The sequence below is a fragment of the Choristoneura fumiferana genome, chromosome 10 (genome assembly GCF_025370935.1).
Source record: "Choristoneura fumiferana chromosome 10, NRCan_CFum_1, whole genome shotgun sequence".
NCBI lineage: Eukaryota > Metazoa > Arthropoda > Insecta > Lepidoptera > Tortricidae > Choristoneura > Choristoneura fumiferana.
This window is the reverse complement of record NC_133481.1, coordinates 19,093,252-19,117,076: the sequence shown is the minus strand read 5'-3', so window position 1 is coordinate 19,117,076 and position 23,825 is coordinate 19,093,252. Positions and strand designations below refer to the sequence as shown.

General features: G+C 37.0%; 1 protein-coding gene across 1 annotated transcript in view; it reads left to right on the top strand.

The window, feature by feature from the left end:
* The first annotated feature begins 7,889 nt into the window (after positions 1–7,889).
* Positions 7,890–23,825, top strand: part of LOC141432254 (uncharacterized) — a 55,392-nt gene continuing 39,456 nt past the window's right edge. The window contains exon 1 of the mRNA XM_074093791.1: positions 7,890–8,316. Within this exon, the coding sequence (XP_073949892.1) occupies positions 7,918–8,316 (399 nt within the window). The 5' untranslated portion in view covers positions 7,890–7,917. The remainder of the gene's footprint in view (positions 8,317–23,825) is intronic.

Genomic DNA, 23,825 nt, shown 5'->3' with positions numbered 1-23,825 from the left:
TTTCTAAGAAAGCTGCAACACTGTAGTACAGAGGCAGTTCTCAAAGCGATTGCCAGAATCAGACTTGTAATCAACAATACCCACTGTTTTGTTGCATTCTCGGGAAGGAGAAAATAAACTTCGGGTGAATCACTTGTGCAGGGGAGCGCTGTTTGTGCTAATATTTTGTTTAATATATTATTCGAAGTAGAGTCAGGCGTTTCAAGTCCACGTTTAAACTTTGTTCCCCTACACAGCCATCCCGTGTACCAGCACTGAACCAATAAGTATTTCCAACTGTAAAGAGATTTACTTAAGTAATTTTGGTCACTTTGACTGTCAAAAAAGTATAAAAAAACTCGACTGCTGTAAAAATACTTCAAAATACTCTGGAACTCTGTTAAGTAACTTAAACTTCAACATTCGGAACCCATTACAGGGATTTTTTGAGCTAGACACGACTTTGAATGGGTGACCCGACCCGACTATTGAATTTTAAATTACTTAACACCTCTAGACTGCTAAGTAGACTGGTTTTTCCTTTTTATTTAGTTTTTTTTTTTCAGCAGTTTATTTGGGCTTTTATAAGGTACCTACTTGAGCATAATAATTCTCCCACCAGGTGGACTGACGACATCGTGAGAATTGCGGGCAACCGGTGGATGTGAGAGGCGAGTTCTCGTTCGTTGTGGCGTTCTAAGGGGGAGGTCTTTGTTAAGCAGTGGACGTCTTCCGGCTGATGATCATAAGCATGAGGGCTCAAATGCAATGGTCAAATGGTATGCGGAAGATACTCCACCGACAAGAGAGTTTATAACTCATAAGTTAAAGAAAAAGTCACCAGTACTACTGATATTACAAATGACAAAAGAACTGTATCTGTCGGTTTCTTAGTTTTTCAAACTTGAACCGTTGAATCTATTTAAATGACTTTTTCACCTCAGTAGCTCAAACAGGCAGGTTTTTCTATGAAAAATCAGTAATCATTCTATGAATAAATTTTCCCGCTCTTTTAAAGTATGCAATCTCGTTGCACGAAAGCCGCTTCCTAAAATATTTGACAAAATGAATGAATTTGTAACAAATCTATTTATGTTTATGTAATGGAAATCTTTAAAAAAAAACATATTTAAAGGTATAATAACATTTATAATAAATTATACGTTTATTGTTCCTTTTTAATGACCCAAAGATGAGGCTTTTTGCAGTATTAAAAAATAAGTATGACATATTTTACAAGAACTTCTAAGTTCAAATTTTAATGCATGTTGAGTATGAGATTTGTATTGTACCTACTGGATATTTTTTCGTTCCGAATTCAAAACCTCTCTTTTTATCGCTTTACAACAATGTTTAGCTTTCATAACTTTTTGGTGACTTTTCAATGATGTAATCGCGACTGTTCGTATTATTTTTGAGTAAGTGTTTTAAATGTGATTATTATATTTGTTTCTTAATAATCGGATTTTATTTAAAAAAATGTGTTTGTTTTGTAAACAGGTAGGTATATGTGGTTTTATTCTTATGTTACATTTAAATTATGTTCTCGCTGCTGAGGTGAAAAATTGCATGTATCACACGAGACCAAAGTTTTTTTGCATCTCGTGTGTTTGAATACATGTGTTTAAAAATAGTTATTTGTGCAACAAGAGAGCAAAGTTGTTTTTTGTTGCGAATGTTGATTTTGAATCCCTTGCTGCTCTCAGGATTCTAACCTAGAATCACTCGCTAACGCTCGTGATTCAATTATAGAATCCTACGCTTACTCGGGATTCAAAATCAACATTCGCAACAAAAAACAACTTTGCTCTCTTGTTGCACAAATAACTATTTTTGCCACTAACAACTGGAACCCATTTACCGAATTAAATGTTTTTTATTTTTTATTTTATTTTAATAGTTTGAGATTATCCCGGAGTTTCCTTCGTTCCGCGGGACAGTGATTAAGAAATTCTTCGCAGCCTAAGTCGCGGGCAAGTAACTTAAATAACAATTTAGTTTATCCGATTCTAAATAGCTTTCAGAAAACCAATCCGTTTTTATTGCACTTAACTATTATCGTTTGTTTACATCAATTTATCTCCATCTCACTGAAATTGCACGTCTAAGGGTTAATGTAGGAATTTGCAACAACCTTTGTGAAGTTCTTGTCTATTAACAATGCATCTAAACACCAAATGTTAAGAGCTAATTTTGCTTGTATTAATTATAGCATCTTTTATGAATGACCCGACATAACAGTCACGTGGTCGCCACATGTAAAGGTCGACACCCTTTGCAGGGATTCACATTTGCTATCAGTAAAACTTTTATTACCTGGTAATAAAGTTAGCTTTTGCTTGTTTTAACGTAATCTGACTAATAATTTGCTGGACCATAAGAATTTGCGGTTGCTATTACTTTTATGGTTTAGGTAATAAAGGTTATTTTTAAATGTTTTCAGTTCAGTCTGAAATCTGGAGAGACACCGCGGCATTCTTGCGATGCATTTTAATTAAGTATAGGTACTATGCATTCAATTTCTAGAGCATTTACTTTGACTAGCAAAGTCGTTGATTTAAAATTAGTTTAAGAACCAAGTTATAGCTCACTATCAAACCAGGATATTTGTTTCCCGATTTTGTATTTATTTTTGCGGCTGCCTGTCAGGAATATATATATTTATGACACGTTTATATCTAGCTTCATCTGTTATATGTATCTATATGAATCTAACGGAATCATTAAACTTGATTTTCTTATACTTACAATATCTATATATAGGTATATACCGGGCAGGCCCTGTAACAGGAGCCAAAAATTAAAACACAGGGTTCTACTTTATTTCTACAACTTTCAAAAATTAAGTATTTTCAATGTACGGCATCCAATAGCCTAAATGACATCGCCTGTCACGTAACAAAATGACGGATTTCGCAATACATTGCTTGTCCAATTAAACTTTAAACTATAATAAAAATCATAATAGATAGGTACAAGTTATTTTCAAAAGTTGTAGAACTAAATTAATTTTTTTTAATAGTGGAAGCTGTGATTAGTTTGCTCCTGTTACAGGCCCACCTTGTGCAACACCAGGGGTTTGCAGAAGTTCAACCTAGAGGTCTAAGATGGGATACCTCACGTGCCAATTTCACCGGCTCTCACTCTCCACGACGAAACACAAAAAGCACTGCTGCCACGGCAGGATTCGGCAAGATCTGGTAGCAATCCGGGCGGAACTCAACAAGGTCCTACCACCTGCAAATAGCTCAAGATGAAGAGTGGAAGCTGTGGTTTAATTTGTTGCTCCTGTTACAGGGCCCACCTTGTATAAAAGGCATTAGTTATACCTACATGCGTAAGACAGAGGTGAAGCCACATTCAAGTATTAATGAGGATGAAGTTATTAAAAGCAAACAATGTAATAGGTAGTTTCTACAGGGAAGTTTCGATAGTTTTCAGTAAAACCATAAATTATTTAGTTCAGGAAACGAGAATTTGGGTTGAGATTTATTTTCGATTAACTCTTTCAGGAGCGGGCAACAGTTTGGCTATTACAAAAAGTCAAAATATCTTTATTCAATTTAGGCTATAATAACAAGCCTTATGAATGTCAAAAAAACTACCACCGGTTCGGAAAAATCTCTGTTGATAAACTCAAGGAGGTATAGGTTATTATTACTAACATATGTATAACATTTTGTAACTAAGAACATGAACTATGTAATTGTCTGAATAAAGTTTAATTATTATTATTATTATATATATATTATAATATATTAGTTGAAGTGAATGATTAGGTATAGGTACTGATAGCATAAAACGAGAATGAATGAGTAAATGACAAAATCCCGCTGTCATTACACTTGTGTGCGTGACCTCAACTTTGGTGGCACTACACATATATATCGAACCAAAAATATAAAATAATCGAAGTTTCAAATATTAGGTACATAATATATATGTATATATATCGTTGATCGTCGATAAAAATTGTTTTTTTTTTATATCAAAAACGAAAAAATATCAAAGCCATTTCGAAAAACTCGTAAGGTCTATGGTTCTCAGAGCCACTAGTGCGTAGATACGATTTTTTTTATAGTATATAATTTTGTTAATTAAAGCAAAGGTTGCCGACTTCTGCGACTTTTACTCCCGGTAACTGGACCACTGCATTACGATCGACCGGTCACCACACGACAGCTTTATTATAGAATTCCTACTAATATTATTAATGCGAAATGGTGTGTGTGTGTGTGTGTGTGTTGTGCTTCACGTGTGGTTGACTGATTCATGCTTCACGCTAAAATCTTTATATTTGTGTCTAAGGGCAATCCTTACTTTTAACCCCGACGCAAAAAGAGGTGTGTTATAAGTTTGACCGCTATGTGTGTCTGTCTGTCTCTCTGTCTGTGGCACCGTAGCTTGAATGCGGTGTTTTTCATTTGAAATCAGGTTTTCTAGCATTGGTTCTTAGACATGTTTCATCAAAATCGGCTTAGCCATTTTTGAGATATTGAATTTTGGAAACCCCGACTTTTTCACTTAAAAGTTCAATATCTTTTTTTTTTGTTTTTTTCATTTATTTATTACATACACTCAACTGTCATTTCACCACCCGTTTAAAAGCTACGGTGGCACAGACAGACAGACACACATAGCGGTCAAACTTATAACACCCCTCTTTTTGCGTCGGGGGTTAAAAATACGAGTAAAAATCATAATTTACTTTTGTTAATTAATCTGTAATAAGTCTAGTGTTAGAACAAACTAGTGACCTGGATGTGGTCAGATCAGATTAGATAAAGTGTATGTTTGTTAACCTCCGCCTTGCAGCAGATAAACGTTACGCACTCATTACGCCATGCGTAAAACAATCATCCCATCATCCCAGCCTATATACACCCCACTGCTGGGCACAGGCCTCCTCTCAGAACAAGAGGGCTTGGGCCATAGTTCCCACGCGGGCCCAGTGCGGATTGGGAACTTCACACGCACCATTGAGTTGCTTCGCAGGTTTGTGCAGGTTTCCTCACGATGTTTTCCTTCACCGCAAAGCTCGTGGTAAATTTCAAATGTAATTCCGCACATGAATTTCGAAAAACTCAGAGATGCGAGCCGGGGTTTGAACCCACGACCCTCTGTTTGAGAGGCGATAGGTCAAACCACTAGGCCACCACGACTTTTCAATGTATGCGATACAATACTAAATTGATGGCACATTGATAAATGTTTATCTTAGAGATGTCAAATAAATGTCAAAAACTATTTCAAGGTCCCCAAGGGACCAGGAGACCGCGATAACACCGCCATCTCCAATACATTGTTTAAACTTTGAGGATCAATAAATGATCTAAATTTTAGTTTTTTGAAAATTTTACAAAACAAAAGTAGCTTATTTTTGTGAGTAGAATCGAAACGAATTGAAAGCCCCGGTGTCGGAGACATCCGGTATATTTATGTTTTGATCATGACGACCAGATGGCCTAGTGGTTAGAGAACCTGACTTGACTACGAAGCTTGAGGTCCCGGGTTCGATTCCCGTGTCGGGGCAGATATTTGTATGAAAAATACGAATGTTTGTTCTCGGGGCTTGGGTGTTTAATAATATGTATAAAAATACATATTTAGTATCTATTTAAGTATGTATCTATCTATATAATTATATTTATCCGTTGCTTAGTACCCATAACACAAGCTTTGCTAAGCTTACTTAGGGACTAGGTCAATTGATGTGAGTTGTCCTGTGATATTATTATTTTTTTATTTATTATTAATGTTCAAAGTGTTTAAAGGTCACGCGTTTGGATCGAAAATTCCGATGAAAAATCTCTAAAAGTGTTTAAAATCAGAATCATCACTTTAGAACACCTTGTATAATTATCTCACTGTACATTATTAAAAAGTGCAATAGTACCTAACACTCATCAATAACTAACAACAAAAATTTGGAAAACCCCCGACTTTGTCACTCCAAAGTTAAATACCGATTCTGATGAAACATTTCTAAGAAACATCGCTAGAAAACTTGATTTAAAAAAACAGCATTCTAATACTGTCCACGCGTTTAAGAGCTACGGTGCCACAGACAGACACACATAGCGGTCAAACTTATAACACCCCTCTTTTTGCGTCGGGGGTTAAAAAGTGCAAGAGTAAGAGAAATACACTCATCAAAAATGCCGATGGAATTTTTTTATCCTTTAGCAGTATTGAGCATTTCTAAATAGGCATAGGTTTATTACTGAGTCAAAACATCACATTTGTCTAGGGGTAATGGGTATCCCAAGATATTTTTTGTATATGTTTACCTCTCATCCTGACCTACATATCCCGGACACACATCTCAGTCTAAAACAACGTTAGCTTTTACTTACCTGCCCCTATCTGCCCACCATTCTCTTGATCTACCTCGTCGTCTTATCTAAAGTAAAATCAAAAATATGCATCCGCCTCGAAAATGGAGGAACGAACACATCGCACCATGAATGAAGTATTTATAGCTCCATTGGTATTAATACCCGCGCCTAAGTAAGTGCAACAAATGATGCGCGAATGAGATGCACAAACAACTCAAACGTTAGTTAAAAGGGTTACGAGTAAGTCCTCTTAGTGGATAAAAGGGAAGTCAATAAACATTATAGTTGGGGTCCTAGGAGAGCTACCAAGCAAAGTGAGACATCTGGTATGATGACAGTATACTATTTCTTAGTAACCTAACCAACAAAAAGCTGGAAAACCCCCGACAGTGTCAGTTCAAAGTTCAATATCTCAAAAACGGCTGAACCGATTTTGATAAAACATGTCTAAGAATTTGTGAAATTTTGCAATATCTGAAATTAAATGGCAAAATGCGTCCACCCTAATGAACTTGTGAGACAGTCAATGTGGGGACCTGTGCAACACTGTGGATGTGCTCGCTAATCTGGTGAAACAACACTTTTTTTCGCCAGCCGTGAAATACTACTTGAGTGCTCACAACAGCTAGTGAGCATAGCATTCTTAACACCAGTTAATCGTTTAGCGATCAGTAATCTGTCAAACTTATAACACCCCTCTTTTTGTGACGGGGATTAAAAAAACATTTTTGAACGCACACTCAGTATGTAATTAATACTAGCTGTTGCCCACGACTCTGTCCGCGTAGAATTAATTTATCGCTGTCCCCCGGGAACTATGCAATTCTCGGGATAAAAACTATCCCTATCTGTATACCGAATTTCATCTAAATCGGTTCAGCGGTTAAGACGTGATGAGGTAACAAACAAACAGACTTGCAAACTTATGCATTTATAATATTAGTGGGATATTTTATTACATAATTTTTTAACAGTTATTTTATATAAAAATTATGCCTCGTTTGGGCGTACCTACCTACATGTATTTTTTTAGAAAGAAGTTACTATGCATTATCTGACGCATATAATATGAGTTGAAGATTGAATACCTACTCATGCAAATGCAAGTAAGGTTTCTAAATAAAATTATACTTTCATCTAGTTATAACTTAGACTAAGATACGACTGTAGAACAGTACAATACAATGAGACCATCTTTGACTATATAACCATACCTAGTATCAAACTATAACTATTTTTTTATTTCTCTAAATATTCATAAACTTTGGATAGTAGTATAAAACGTTTAAATTTGTTACTTGACACATAATAAATAAATTTATAACTGATAATATTCGGAGATCTAAATACAAGTGCACGAAGTACCTACACGTTAGGTACCAAATACAAGTCAACCTGAACAGCGTCAATCGCGTCTCTCGTGAAATTTAACACTAAAAAAACTACACATTCAGAAGTCAAACAAAACAATTTAAAATGTGGAAAACCAGCCAAGAACTCGACTAAATCCACAAAAGCCAATCCCGAGTCCCGCTCGTATTTCTCGGCAACGTGCTTGCCATGTGTCGCTCAGTCCCCCGCCGGCCGTCGCACGCGCACCATGTTGCGTCCCCTGTGCCTCGTCATGCTCGCGGCACTAACCCGCGCGGCTATCGTCGCCGATCCCCCAACTCTCTCCGAGCGTCTCAACCAACTATACGAAAAACTAGAAAAATTCACTCCAACTCGACCAACAGAAAATGTTGTCCCCGAACGGTTAATCAAACTCTACGAGAAGGTAGAAAGACTTGCGGCGCCCCAAACTGAACGGCCTTTGGAGAAGATACTGGAGAAGCTGGACCGGTTGAACTCTTTGACACCTGAGAAGAACTTCCCTGATGATGATGAGGAATTGCTGGATGCCATGCAAGAGTGGGGCATGTCGGATGAGCAGATGGATATACTCATGAAGATGCAAAGGAGGCCTTATGGTGAGGAGTATGGTGACTGGACTGAGGAGGTTAGTGTGACAGTCCATTGTTGTTCTCTAAGACAAAGAGAAAAATAATTATTCTCATTTCATAAAAAAAAAACTAACGATTCAAAAAAACCCCCCGAAAAGGTTCCTTTAAAAACGTTCTTAAATTAGCAATATTTTATCGCCTTGCAAGTGTATAGTATTACAAAATGCAGAAAATAGTTGTGTTAAACGCTTCGTTTTATAAATAGTGCAACTATTTAATCAAATAATAACATTACCTACATAGCTTTGTCTAGGTAAAAATGAATACGGGTTTTTTTTTCTAAATCCAATTCATCCATTGGAAATTTAATACCCAGTTGAATTATTTTAAAACTACGATTCACATTCACGCACGAATTCCAAACACAATTCAACACAGTTCAAATGAAAGGTTATAAAAAGAACAATATTTTGCGAAAACATTTTCGAAGATGCACATGCTAATATTTCTTTCGTAAATTATAGCTTTTTAATGATTTCATATCAAATTAACCTTTGAAACAAACAAACCTATCACAATAGTTATTAATTTTACTAAACATACATTATAATTATCAATTATGCATTTAATTGTCGGCGGTTTGGAAATTAATTAGGTAAATACACTTTCTTGCCAATCTCTTTGAGATATGTAAAGTTATAGAGCTTTACGTAAACAAAACAAAATCAGTTCAAACATCATAACATTTGGTCACAAAGACATTAAAAGTATTATTAAGGAAATTACTGGAAACAATATTAATAATAAAACAATAACTGGAAATAATATTACGGTTAAGTTTATGTTACGCAAAGACATGAATGAAAAAGACAATAGTAGTTTAACCCACTCAAGCACTGTAAACTGTACCGAAGAATAAGCATTCCTTCATTGAATAGTAATGCTAATTCGTGAAAGCTTTATAATTATTCATTTGTTCGAAATACATACATGTACCTACAGTCAAGGGCAAAGATATCGATAGAAGTGTCAACATGCGGAATAACCTAACCAACTTAAAAAAGTTGAAAAACTTCAGACATTCTCATTTCAAACTTCAATAATCTAAAAAACGTCTGTTCCTATTTTAATGAAGAACCATTTCAAGAAAATTCGCTTTCACGTCAATATCGCATTGAAATCTATCCATCCCTTTTAGAGCTGTGATGCCACAGACAGACAGACAGAAATTAGTTTCAAACTTATAACAAACTCCAACGATTCTGGTTTGTTTTCACACTAATTTCATCATCATCACACACCATGATGCAATAATCATTTGTTTCTCAACGCTTTAATTGAATGTTGCGTACATTTATGGCGATGCACTATTAAGGTTGATCAACTGACACTTCAATTATCCCGTGTTGAAAATGATGTCATGAATTTAAAAACGTGCCCCGTCCTGCCTGACACTATCTAGTGTCTCGTTTGAAAAAACGCTGACATTCATTTGAAAGACGTACCAATCTAAAATGACTTCATGCTCTACCTCACCTTTCTATTGGGTTAGTATCACGCTCATATTTTTAAAATTTAGTCTTTACGAAGGTTCTAATTATTAGCTGAGTTAATGCTGATAAATTTATGCTGATAATATTTCGAATATTTCTTATCATCATCATCATGTCAGACGAAAGACTCCCCCAAAGCTCTCCACTCAGACCGGTCTCGTGCTTTCCGCATCCACCGCGATCCCGCGAGCTTAACCAGGTGGTCGCTCCATCTTGTTGGAGGCCTACCGACAGCTCGTCTCCTGGTCCACGGACGCCATTTGAGAACCTTAATGAATATTTATTATACTTGAAATTAAATCACAAACTCAATGTACGGACACCAGAAATTAAATTAAACTAATTAAAATAAGTGAGTTTATTATATTGTTTGGCATTTAATGAAGTTATAGACACACTAATTTTGTATCACTTTTAAAATTTCACTTTGTATTTTAAAAGCTTGTAATGCTTCAGACTCCGGGTTGTCTGTGTTGCTATGTATCTATGAGTCAACAGTTTAGTATGTAACTAAACACTTTACTAAGCCTAAATACCTACATAGTTATTGACTCAGAAGCCGCTTCTATTTAGACTCATGAAAAAACTGCTGCTAACGATATTGATTGCTTGGATTTGAGAGCTTGGAGCGTTAATGAGCCTTGCCGAAAACAAATTAAAGGCGTCTTTAGACAGCCTACCTACACTGTAAATTTTCTATGAACGTTGCAATTTTAGATCAAGAGTGAATCAACTCAAAACTTAACCTCACAGGAACTTAAAATGGGGTATTATTTTGAGTTGATTCACTCTTGATCTAGGAATACGATGTGTTAAGCGCACCCACGACTGTTTAACTTTTAAGATAAGAGACGGTTGACGTTTAGGTACTTACATACATACTGACATTAATCCTAGATCGAAAGGGCGTCAACTCAAAATAATACACCATTTTAATTTAGGCCTAGGTACATCAATCTTATTTCTGGAAGAGCTAAATTCTAATGCTGTATTATTTTGAGTTGACGCCCTTTCAATCTAGGTAGGTGTGCAATAAATATGTACTTATTCTTTTGGTTCAAATTGTTTGTACCTTTATATTTCACCGTGTTCCTATTTTCAGTATAACTTGAAAAAATATATAAATAACAGGAGAAACGTATAAAAATAAAAACACAATCGATAAGTATAAGACTATAGAGACAGATGCATGTCTGGAATCTACCATCTACCAGAATTATAATACAGACGATATAGTCTATAAATATAGCGTTTAGCGAACGTTCCGAGAAGTCTAGGCGCGCCAGTAAACGTCTGCGCTGTTGTTGGCGTTGACAGAAACATAAATCCAACAGCCTAGCATACAACTGTGTGATTTTTTCAAACCATGGTTACTAACTAAGCTTTCTTTTAATTTAACCGTGACAATATAGTAGTAATAGTAACCGGGTAAAATAGTTATTGTGTCACAAGGGAGCAAAATGGTGTATTTACGGCGAGGGCGTACATTGAATCCAGAATATAGCGAAGGATTCTACAATATAAATCCTGAGCGTAGCGAGGGATTCTAAAGTAGAATCTTGTGCGTAATGAGGGATTCAAGTGTTAACGCCCAAGATGAAAATAATTATGCTCCCGAGTGGCTCATACGTATTTTTTCTTTTGTCAATCAAACCGAATAATTACAACGCTAAAGCGCGTTCTGGTTCGGAAGCGGGGGCTCGTGACGTCACTTCTAAGTGTGCAAAACGTCACGCGGAACTTTAACGAGCTATAACTTCATTATTTTTTAGCTTAATTTACAAAGGAAAATATACACGTCCACTATTTTTAGACAGTCACATTTATAAACTGATGAACTAATTATTTTTTACTAATCTAGCCGATTGTAGGATAATAATATAATTCTGCTAACAAACAATGCCACAGGCCATATTGCCTAACGGTTCTGGCGCTCGCGATCGCAATCAAATGACAGATTTCGCATACAAAACCTGTCATTTGATTGCGATCGCGGATCAGAAACGTTAGACAATACGGTCTCTGATCTTAATACGAACCTTTGATCAGATAGGGTGACCATATTATGACAGATATTTAATTTTATTACAATGAGTGCTATCGTTTTTTGTCTTTCTAGATGGCGCCACTGTTGCGTGAGGTTTTTCAATGTGGCTTTCAAAGTCTATTATTACGGGCTTGAAAACAAAGTTTAGATTAAAATCATATTCAATACACCTTAAAACCGTACCTTAAAAATATCGAGCAACCACAGTGTTGCGTAGTCCCGTTTTGATCGGAATAAAAGGGAGGACAAAAGTTTCCGAAAGACGAAACTGTCTCAAAACACAGACATTCATTGCCCCGTAACGCATAATTGCCATAATTAATTTCAGGTAATGCAAAATATTCTCATAATTATTCTAATTATCAATAAACCCGCGTAGCTCACCCAAAACTATGAGATTTGACAATTCGGAGACCTCACGCTACAGTAGCGCCTCTAGCGGCGAATTCATACGCAATAGCCCTCATTGACCGGCACTTGGTGCTTCAATCAGTCAGTCAGTAATAAATGTTACTAGCGTGGGGAGGTCACAACAGAGTGATCTCTCTCCAGCCAGGCAGCTTTTGCCTGGTGACTTAAGTCCAAAAAAAACAGGTAGGATGTTGTAATTGATTGTTCAGTAGTTACTTTGCGGAGATCCATAACAATGAACTACATTTATATAATTTGCCTTGATAAATTAATTAGTACATTTAATTGGAAGTTGTACTTGTGCATGCGCCTATGCTGCCTAAAATCCTTCGATCCTGTTATCCTGGGAGATGACAGATTAAGAGAGTTTATACCTGCTGAGCTGGCAACGTTGCCAGCATGCATGAAACTTCGGTAGCGCGATGGATAGTATGAATGACGGTACCAGTACTAGTTTCACAAGTCACAGAATATATATATATAATAGTACTAACGTACGTGCACAAGTATCTTAACAGTTTTTCTCTTCGATCACCAGGTGGCGCTAGGGTTGCTACACTGTGCTAGCCCTAAACATATAAAAGATAATGAAATCTCACCGACTCAGGTCAATGCCGGTTATTTAAAGCTTTTAGGGTTTCATTAAAAATTTTATCTCTCTGATTGTACATTGAGCTACCCACCTTTATAACCGCAATCTTAAGGATTGCTAGTCCATTTGATGGTGTTTAGGCCCCGATGCCACACCTCACTCACGATTGACCAGTTCTTATTACCTAAATACTTCTTGAGATACAGTATATTTATCACTATTATCATTTCGAGCCTGAATATTGTATTTTAAACATTATAGAGATAACGAAAACAAAAATAATACCTACTTATCTGGTATATGAGAAGTATTAGGAAGCCCCTTTTTATGTAATATTCCTTACCCGAAGGATCCAAATGGTTAAAGCTATAGTCATTTTCACAAAAAATGAAAAAAAAAAGTATTTTTTAAATAGTACCTTCCTGTTTTATTTTTACACTTAAAGACGTGTGTGAAATATTATTAACTTACCCCATCGAGTAGGGTATCATATTTAGTTTAGGGCTTATTACAAGTTGTCTGTCTGTCTGTCTGTAATCAAATCTTGCAAGTTAAATTCGACCAACTTCCAGTAGTTAGATTGACTTGAAATTTTGGTATACTTATGTAAATTATGCGACAATACAATAATCTGGTAGTGACATTCTGGTAGTCCGGCCAGGATCGTCTCCACAGGTCGGAGCTCTTTAATGGTTAATGGCATCGACTTGAAATTTGGTAGCAAACGTAGTTTTTGTGTCAATACAAGCACAGTCAACAAAAAGTACAGTCAGCAAAAAAAAGATTGTATTAAAAATGAAATTTTTACCAAAAACTTATCGACTAAATAAAAACGGTATTTTTTGTTTCCAAAATATTACGAAACAAAAGGAGTGATAAGTCATCAAATTCAGCTTTTATTACAAAACTGCTTATTAACCTATGAACTTGAAATATGGTGATAATGTTCAGTTATAACTTATAAGGCGGAATTGGTAGATATTATCATAATTATCATCATCATCACATCTGCTGTAGGACGTCCAGTCGTCCACTGTTCGACATGGCCTCTTCCATAACACTGAGAAAATTCACTCACTGACGAATCAATCACTAAGGGAATTTATCGAATTTAAACCCTAATATTTTCAGCTTCGTAAATTGTGGCGAAGGCGAAGCGGTACTAAATACAGGTAAATAAGTACTTAATGTAATAGAACGTTTTAAGTGTCGACCAGTGTAAATGCCATCGGCGTTCCATCAATACTAGTATATTGTTAATTACCAATAAATCTTATTGCAAACCACCATTAAAACGTAATTTCGAAGCAATATGCAAGTAGGTTATGTAAGCATCATCAAGATGTGCAATAGGAAACTGTGCTATAATCATAATGGTTTTTAACTTTCGCTATGCTCACTCGTACTCGAATAGCTAATGATGGAAAAGCGATCGCCAAGCCATGGACTGGGCCGAGCATGTTTGCCGGATGCACCCACAAAGATGGGTGCACTCAGCTACATGGTGAGTGCCGCATGACGGGCGCGGGCACCGACGGCGAGGCAGGCCGAAGTGGAGAAAGCGAGTTGAGCTGGACGCGGAACTGACCGAGTGGATATATAGCTCTGGATAGGGAGATGTGGATATCAAAAGAAGAGGCTTTGCCCAGCAGTGGGACACAGATGTTGACTAAATATAATAACCCTACTATACTGAGCGGTTAAAAATCTGGCCCTCAAATGTATGCAGAATCGGTAATTTTGTATGAAGGGTGGGACACATTTTGTGCTGCTGAGTGGGTCATCATCCCAGCCTATATACGTCCCACTGCTGGGCACAGGCCTCCTCTCGGAACAAGAGGGCTTGGGCCATAGTTCCCACGCGGGCCCAGTGCGGATTGGGAACTTCGCACGCACCATTGAATCGCTTCGCAGGTTTGTGCAGGTTTCCTCAAGATGTTTTCCTTCACCGCAAAGCTCGTGGTAAATTAAAAATGTAATTCCGCACATGAATTTCGAAAAACTCAGAGGTGCGAGCCAGGATTCGAACCCACGACCCTCTGCTTGAGAGGCGATAGGTCAAACCACTAGGCTACCACGGCTATAATACTGAGTGCCGAGTGCTGAGTGGGTATAATATTATAAATCCGAAATTTTGTGAGTAGGTATGTGTGCGTATATGTTATGGACCAAGTGATTAATAAGGGCATAATGAATAATGACAAGCTGTACCGGGCAAAGTGATAATTGTTATTTAAACTTCGTTATTTATCACATTGTCTCACAGTATAAATGCTAAATCTTGGTATTTGCCGGTCTCTGTGCTAGATAACCTGTCGGTCACCCTATAACTACGTTATCTGCATTACTAGGAATAGCCGAGTATAGTACTGTAGTATTGTAAACTCTTTTGTGCTTGTTCGCTTTAGAACTGGCAACCTAGTTCTAATTTCAATATTCAAATTTTAAACAGCGAACGTGTACAAGGGAGTCTAAGAGTTGAGTTGTAATCCTTGAGCCAAAGTATAAACATCAAATAAAGCAAGACTAGAAAACATGCCCCTTTTTATTAATTTAACAGAATTGTACAGCACCTATAACTGACACAATAAAGTTTGCATAAATATCTGATACGACCCCATTTCTATGGCCGATAGGACATCTCAGATATTTTTGCACGCTCCGCTGTGGTAGATCTACATTAATGCAGGGTGACATTGGGTCTTAAGAGCGCTAAATAAGGAATTACGAACGAGAGTCTATTAGAAGCCCGAAGTCGGAGATCAGACTTTAATGAGTCAGTTTAATGTTCGTGATTCCACCTCCCTACCTACCTACCCGCCTACCTACTGCCCGCGTGACATACAATGTTTTAATTTATGTTGTTTTTAAAATCCGTAACCAAAGTGTTTTTAGTTCATAAGAACTTAAGCAAAGGCCGGTAAAAAATTGAGTTTTTTTTTTCTATTTGTCCAATAAGTTAATTACCAAATAGTTTATGTTAATAAATTGAGGCGTAAGTTTTGTCTTCTTTATTTTCAAACTGGAGGAGCCATTGGGATTGAAAACATAAAACATAGATATACCTACTATTAATCATTTCGCGAGGACTTTAAATCACAGAGCTAATACAGAGTAATGTAGGGTAAGATTAAGTACAAAATTTGCGAAATTCCATCGAAATACTTAGGACTGCAACGGGCGAAGCAGCGGGTGCAAGCTAGTTTAATAAGACTCATTTGGGTCCAAGCCTTCCCCATAAAGCTCGTGTCACTGGCCGGAACAGGTGCGACGGATATGAACGATTAGGTACTGGCTAAAAACATGCGGTGGTACCAGTTTCCAAGAGTCATGAGAGCTTTCGTATTATCCGAGAAACGGTACGGTTCGATGTGCCCCCTCCACAGAATACAATACAGTACAGAAAAAAAAATCGTATAGGTACAATAATTGACACATTCTGTGACTATATTTTTTCTTTTATTATTTTAATCATTGACATATTTTGTCCTGTTATATTTTGTCCTGTTTTGTGGACTATTTTTTTATTTTACATTTAATTTTATCGCATTGACATTTTAATTATTTTTTATTGTAATTTGATCGATCGTTCCAACAAATAATTGTTATTTTATAATAACGAGTAATTGAAATTTTAACTTTTATGTTTTTACCCTTAATTAATGTTATTATTTTTAAATTTAAGTCTAATTTGTATTTTTTTTGACATTGTAATTCTATTTTTAACTGACATTTTATTGTAATTTGCTACTATCATATATAATTATTTTTTGTATTATTAACGTTAAGTAATTTGACGATCCTTTTGTGAATTTCTTATAATTACCTTACATGTATTTATAATGCATTTTTAATAAGGAAATAAATGAATCTAATGTAATCTTATCTAATCAAGGGTAAAACATTTTCATAATTATTTTCATTATAATTTCTTTGGCGATGTATGGGATGTCAATATGACATTTAGTGCAATAGTTTCAACCTAAATGGCAATACACTGAGCTAGTACACAATTCAGTTTCAGTCAAGGAAATTGAATTGGGTGCCTTTTCATAGATTTTGCTGTGATTTCTTTGACAGATGTATGGAATGTCAATATGACAATAGTAGCACAAAGGTAAGCAATTTGCGGCCTTATTCCTCAAGAGCGATCGATCTCTTCCAGGCAACTTTTACAATAGAAAAAGTAAGGACTGATAGATTTTAAATACACATCGACGCTTGAAAGGAGAAATTGACTAAGCGACATTTTTTCAAGATAATGAGTTATATACATATTTTAAATTAGTAAAATTTACTGATTCCAAACATGTGTATTTTAACTCACTACCTTCAAAAATGAACTAAAATAATTTCCTTGCTCACCCGCGACCTTACAATAGCTAAGCTTATGCAAAATATGCGTGTTCATGCAGTTCCTCCACCTACACTGTAAGAACACACACAAATCACACAAACCCATCTATCACCACCACCACACTACACTGACGCGTTTCGAACTCAAACAGAGCTCATCTTCAGAGTGACACAACCGTACACCATGCTACCAGTTGTTAGACTAACGAACCACAACCACCGTTTTAACTTGTCACTGTAACTCCTCAAGTACCCACATACGTTAATAAAACATGCCTTGACAGTAAATTAAAAATCAGTAGTTTTGAAACGGTTAAATTATTAAATGGGTAACTGTTGAAATATAGGTAGTGTACTTTAAAAAAAATCAAGACTACTAGATTTACTTTTAATCATTTTTATGTACCGTGCCTTAGTAAAGCTCACACCGGACGGACGCGGGTCTTTCACAATTATGTCGTCGGCTGCGCGCGCATATCATTATGGCTCGCGAACAGGGTTGCCACAATTTAATATCCCCATTTAATTAAATGTAATGGGCCAACTGTTGAACTTGAAGGTAAGTACTTAACAAAAATCTAGACTACTAGATTTATTTTTCATTTTTAGTTTCATTTAAATTAGTTTTTAGGTAGTCGTTTTAATGATTTTTTTCCGTATACTTTTTGATTTGCCTCTGAATATGGAAAAAAGCTTAAAAGTGTTATATAAGTTATATATTTGGAATGGGCTAATTATTAGCTTTAACTAGCTTGATACACATATTGTTACAAGCCGTGGTGGCCGAGTGGTTTGACCTTTGGCCTCTCAAGCAGAGGATCGTGGGTTCAAACCCCGGCTCGCACCTGAGTTTTTCGAAATTTACCACGAGCTTTACGTTGAAGAAAAAAATCGTGAGGAAACCTGCACAAACCTGAAAAGTAATTCAATGGTATGTGTGAAGTTCCCAATCCGCACAGGGCCCACGTGGGAACTACGGCCGAAGCCCTCATTCCGAGAGGAGGCCTGTGCCCAGCAGTGGGACGTATGTAGGCTGGGATGATGATGATTGTTACAATTGAAAAAAATGTGCGGAGAGTCACTCCCGACAGTTTCGAAATATCTAATGATATCTCATATGCTGTAAACCGTTCAACCATTTAGGCTAAAGAGAGGTTCAAAATGTACATAAAATTAATTAAACAGTTTTTGTCAACCCTGGCCGCCGTTAAACCACCGTCGCAAGCGCGCGTTGTGGTTTCCGCTTTACTATCTAATAAGTAGGTTAAAGTAACGTATAAAGCCCTCGGGCGATCTTTTAGCAGGTTGTTCTGATTAGATTCAGTAAAGCTCAAAAAGTAGCTCACGTGTAGTGAACTTCGATTTCTTGCCATTTTTACCCGACTGCCCCAAGGAGGTTTAGGTATTTTGTGGAATTCACAAAGTCACAGTCTGTTACGTTGCCACCCAGTCGCTTATGTTGTGCTTATGTGTCCATTGGGTATGGACGGCTCCTCTTAAAACCCAATTCTTAAAACACAAAGCAATTGTATGTAATAGCTATGAGAAATAAAATAAAAATAAAAAGTATGCGCATTTTAATTAGGTAGGTACGATCACGAGCGGTAATTTGAGACCCATTTCGTCAAAAAATTCTTTGAATCGTCATAAAAAACAGGGTCCCAAATTAACGATCGTAACCCTACGGTAGGGTACTAGGAGAGACGAAAATTGGCGACATCGGTCCTCTCAAAAAAAAAAACGATTTAATTATTTTTATTTATTTATTATAAGTAAAACAAACTTTACACAGTATTACAGCTGTAAGCCAATTCACTGTAAAAATTCAATTAATGTAAGCAGCTAAATACTTTATCCACTTCCATCCATCGCCTCAGAAAAACTCGGACATATGCGACAAAGTTCGACCCATCGACTTGAAAAAAGGTCAGATTCAGGTGCTGATGCCAGAAGGGAGTTAAGACACGTTAGTGCCCGAATAACAGGGGAATTATAATGCGACAAAGTTCGACCCATCGACGTCAGGGTGCTGATGAGTTAAGACACGTTAGTGCCCGAATCATGCGACAAAGTTCGACCCATCGACTTGAAAAAAGGTCAGATTCAGGTGCTGATGACAGAAGGGAGTTAAGACACGTTAGTGCCCGAATAACAGGGGAATTATAATGCGACAAAGTTCGACCCATCGACTTGAAAAAAGGTCAGATTCAGGTGCTGATGACAGAAGGGAGTTAAGACACGTTAGTGCCCGAATAACAGGGGAATTATAATGCGACACAGTACGATTCTGGTACTGCAAGCAGACTATGCGTTACGTGGTCTGAGAAGATTTTTTGGGGAAAATGGGACTGCTAATTTTACGAGCATCGCCACCAGATCAGGGCAATCTGAATTGCCTCGCAAGTTTTTTTTTTATGGTATAGGGGGAAAACGAGCAGGCGGATCGCCTGATGGTAAGCGATTACCGTCGCCCATGGACACCTGCAACATCAGAAGAGTCACAAGTGCGTTGCCGGCCTTTAAGGTAGGAGTACGCTCTTTTCTTGAAAACTTGAAGGTCATATCGGTACGGGAATACCGCAGGCGATAGTTCATTCCAGAGTTCTGCTGTGCGAGGCAGGAAATTTCTGGAAAAACGCACAGTAGAGGACCGCCAACCATCTAAATGGTGAGGATGGAAGTGTTGTCGCGTAGGTCGGTGGCGAAAGGATGCGGCAGGGATCAACCCGAATAACTCCTCGGAGCACTCCCCGTTGTACATGCGATAGAGGATGCACAGTGAAGCTACATCTCTACGCAGCGCCAAAGAGTCAAAAAGATGACATTTATATTCCTCATTTTAGTTCTAATGGGCTAGGTTTATTTTGAACATTTACTAAGTTGTAGGTACTTGGACGGATACAAATTGCTTTTACTTATTCAAGGCTGACTATTTTACCTGGCATTTAGAGAATAAGGTTGCGATTCGACCAGAGATGTGCGAGGCTGTGTTGCGAGGAATGTGTTTGTCATGAACCAGTAGAAACACTTACTTAATAGGGTAAGTGTACCAGTGAAGGACACTTAAGGAAATTTTCGACTGAAAATTAATTTTAGACAGTTGGGCACAGTTTCTTTAAAATATTACTTTTTTATAGCAACAACACTCTCTATTCTCTCTCTCTACTCTAGTTGGCGTAAATCACCATTATTCAACAGTATTACAGCACAATTTGATGATATAGCAAATTATAAAGTTATGTTTTAAAAATACAAAACTGAAATTATATTAACATAACTATATTTAATATATACTTATTTGGTCGATTCCATGTCATTCCATTCCATAATTAAAGTACAAAAATAAGTTTTTGTTCATTCATTAGATCTTGGACTTTAATAAATAAACAAGCTATAAATGGCATTGTTCATTCACTGGAAAACTTGAACCATATTAGATTAAAGTGGTGTACCATCAGCCAAATAAGTGGTGTATCAATTTTCAAACAAGTTCCTATCAAATAAATATGTCGCTAAAGTCGAACTTTCAAGTTGACAGACACGTCTATTGGCATTATTGTTTTATGACATGCAAACGATTATCAACTTTAGGGTGGTAGACCACATATTTGGCTGATGGTACCTAATAGTTGTTTAGCTATGTCTATCCGGAACTCGTTACCTGTAGTTAGGTACAGAAATTCCTGTAAGCTAGACACGAAAATGTACACTCAGTGCGTAGGAATGCGGCTCGCAGGGCTGGCACTAGATTTATAGTGATTTGTGGTCCATTATGTGGGAAATTACTAATGGTGACCCTAAGCTATTTTTACAAGCTTTTATTAAGTTTCACTTGCCCGGTATCTGTTAGTATGTCGGTTACCAAATCATGCTAGTTGTGCTGGTTGTACAGTCACAAGCATTAATATCTGCCACATCCTTCCGGCCCTAGAAATAGAGTCGTATCAGATATTTATGCACGCTTGTTGTGTCAGATATTGGTGCTGGTGACTGTACATACAATTGAATTTGACGCACTTTCAGTGGTCGGATTGACTTGACGTGGACTTGACAGTAGTTTGAATGACATGTTCTCTTTTTGAAACTCTTTTCAATCCTCTGCTTAGACCTCTAACGAAACGAACGAACGAAATATTTCGATACAGCCAGTAGGTACGGTACCATAAGCCAACAGATTTTTGGTCCAGCATGAAAATGAGTGCCTTTATGTTTTTGTGTTTGAAATTTTAGTTCACGAATTAAAGTACGAGTAGAATAACCTAGCCAACTTAGTGAAGCTGAGTAACTGCCGATATTATCATTTAAAAGTATAATATCTCAAAAATGGCTTAACCGATTTATAAAAAAAAACATAGCTATGAACTATCGCAAGGAAATTTGTTTTCGTAAAAAAACCGCATCGGAACTGGTCCATCCGTTTGAGAGCTATAATGCAACAGATAGACATTGGCGTCAAACTAAAAAAATATATATAATATAATTAATAATAATAATGCATAATAATAATAATAATATAATGCTCGTCGACGTCACCATCCCACATGACGAGAACCTCGTGAAGGCCGAGAAGGACAAACTCAGCAAGTACCTTGACTTGGCTCACGAGGTGACTGCTATGTGGGATGTTGACTCGACGATCATTGTCCCGATAGTCGTTTCGGCAAACGGTCTAATAGCGAAGAGTCTCGACCAACATCTCAAGAGACTCTCGCTAGATGGCTGGATCAAGGGCCAGATACAGAAGGCGGTACTTCTGGACACGGCACGCATCGTCCGGAGGTTCCTAACTCTGCGGCCCTGACCACCGGTAGCTTGGGCCCTGCCCCGTTACTGGCGGCAAACTAGGTTAGGTTTTTATAATATTTTTATTTTGTATGTACTTTTCTGTATTTTACTTTTTAGAACTATTTTAAAAACCTAAACCTAAGAATGAAAGAAAAATAAAGAACATAATAATATCATAGGACACTTGACACCAATTGACCTAGTCCCAAACTAAGCAAAGCTTGTACAGTCACCATCAGATATTTCGGAGCGGTGGTTAAAAAATATCGGCAATGCACTTTATTATTGAGGTATTAGAGTTCATGCTTCGATATTTTTGACCACCTTTGCCGCTCCGAAATATATGATGGCGACTGTACTATGGATACTAAGCAACGGATAAAGATATAAATACATAGTAAATACATATTAAACATCCAAGACCCGAGAACAAACATTCGTATTATTCATACAAATATCTGCCCCGGCCGGGAATTGAAGCTTCGTAGTCAGGTTCTCTAACCACTTGTCCACCCGGTTGTCATAATACCCCTTTTTGAGTCGGGGGTTAAAACAGGTATATTAATGGTGCAGTTTTAAACATCTACTGAACGTCGTCACCTCTAAAATCTACTATCGGCAAACAATAATTAGGTTCATTAATTTCAATTATCCTACTAATATTATAAATGTGAAAGTTTGTGTGTGAGTGAGTGAGTGAGTGAGTGACATAGGCTACTTTTTATCCCGATGTTCTCACGGGATAGGATAAAATCTCGAACTAAATAATGCTGGGCTTAGAGTCATGAAATTTGGTATGTAGATAGCTGGACATCTGGAGTAAAACACAGCCTACTTTTTATTCCAATATTCTCACGGGATAAGGATAAAATCTCGAAACAACAACCGCTGGACTTAGTCGTGAAATTTGACTATGATTGTTTTAATGTAACGTCAATGTAAACAATTATTTCATTTTCGTGAATACCCACGGGAATTTTTAAAAATTCCGGAAATTCAATTCAGCTGCTGGACCTATTATTACGTGTGCGAAGCCGCGGGTAAACACGAGTGTTACATATTAATAATAATTTATTTCGGGCAACTTGACCCATTAATGTACAGAGCTTGTCTACGCTGAAATGATGAGTCCCTCACTCAACTAAATCAGTTCGTTATGACTTACAATAACCGCCTGAGTCTAACGGGGATTTAGTTATCACATAATGAGCTGATTTAGTTGAGCGAGGACGAGTCATTTTAGCGTAGACAAGCTCTAATTCGGTTTGCCTGTTTGCTTGCTTGATATTAAAAAAACCGGGCAAGAGCGTGCCGGACACGCCCAAAATAGGGTTCCGTAGCCGTTACGAAAAAATTAAGTAATATTTTTCTAAGGATTTCGTATTTTATACGGAATTTCCAAGTTAGGTATATTTTATACCTTAGGTTGGGCTGCTAATTACTCATAAACTACTAATAATTCTCAGCAAACTTAGCCGTTATAGTTTTCTTGAAAGTTTGATATACTTACTACCATCCTGAATTTTTTCAAATTTTTCCACTTACCGCTTTAGATTTTAGAGGGGGGGGCGCTCGTTTTAATGAAATTTGCACTTTAAAGTTAAATATTTCTCAAACAATCACTTAGCAAACCCCTAATGGTTTAAAAAGACATCCGATACCCCACACTATAGGGTTCGATGAGAAGAAAAACCCCCCACTTTACGTCTATGGGAGGTATGTACCGTAAAAATTTTTTTTTGAATTTTTAATTGTTACCATTTTACTTTAGACCAATCAAAGAAACTTGAAAAAGATTAAGCGCGTCAAAGTTCCAGAGAC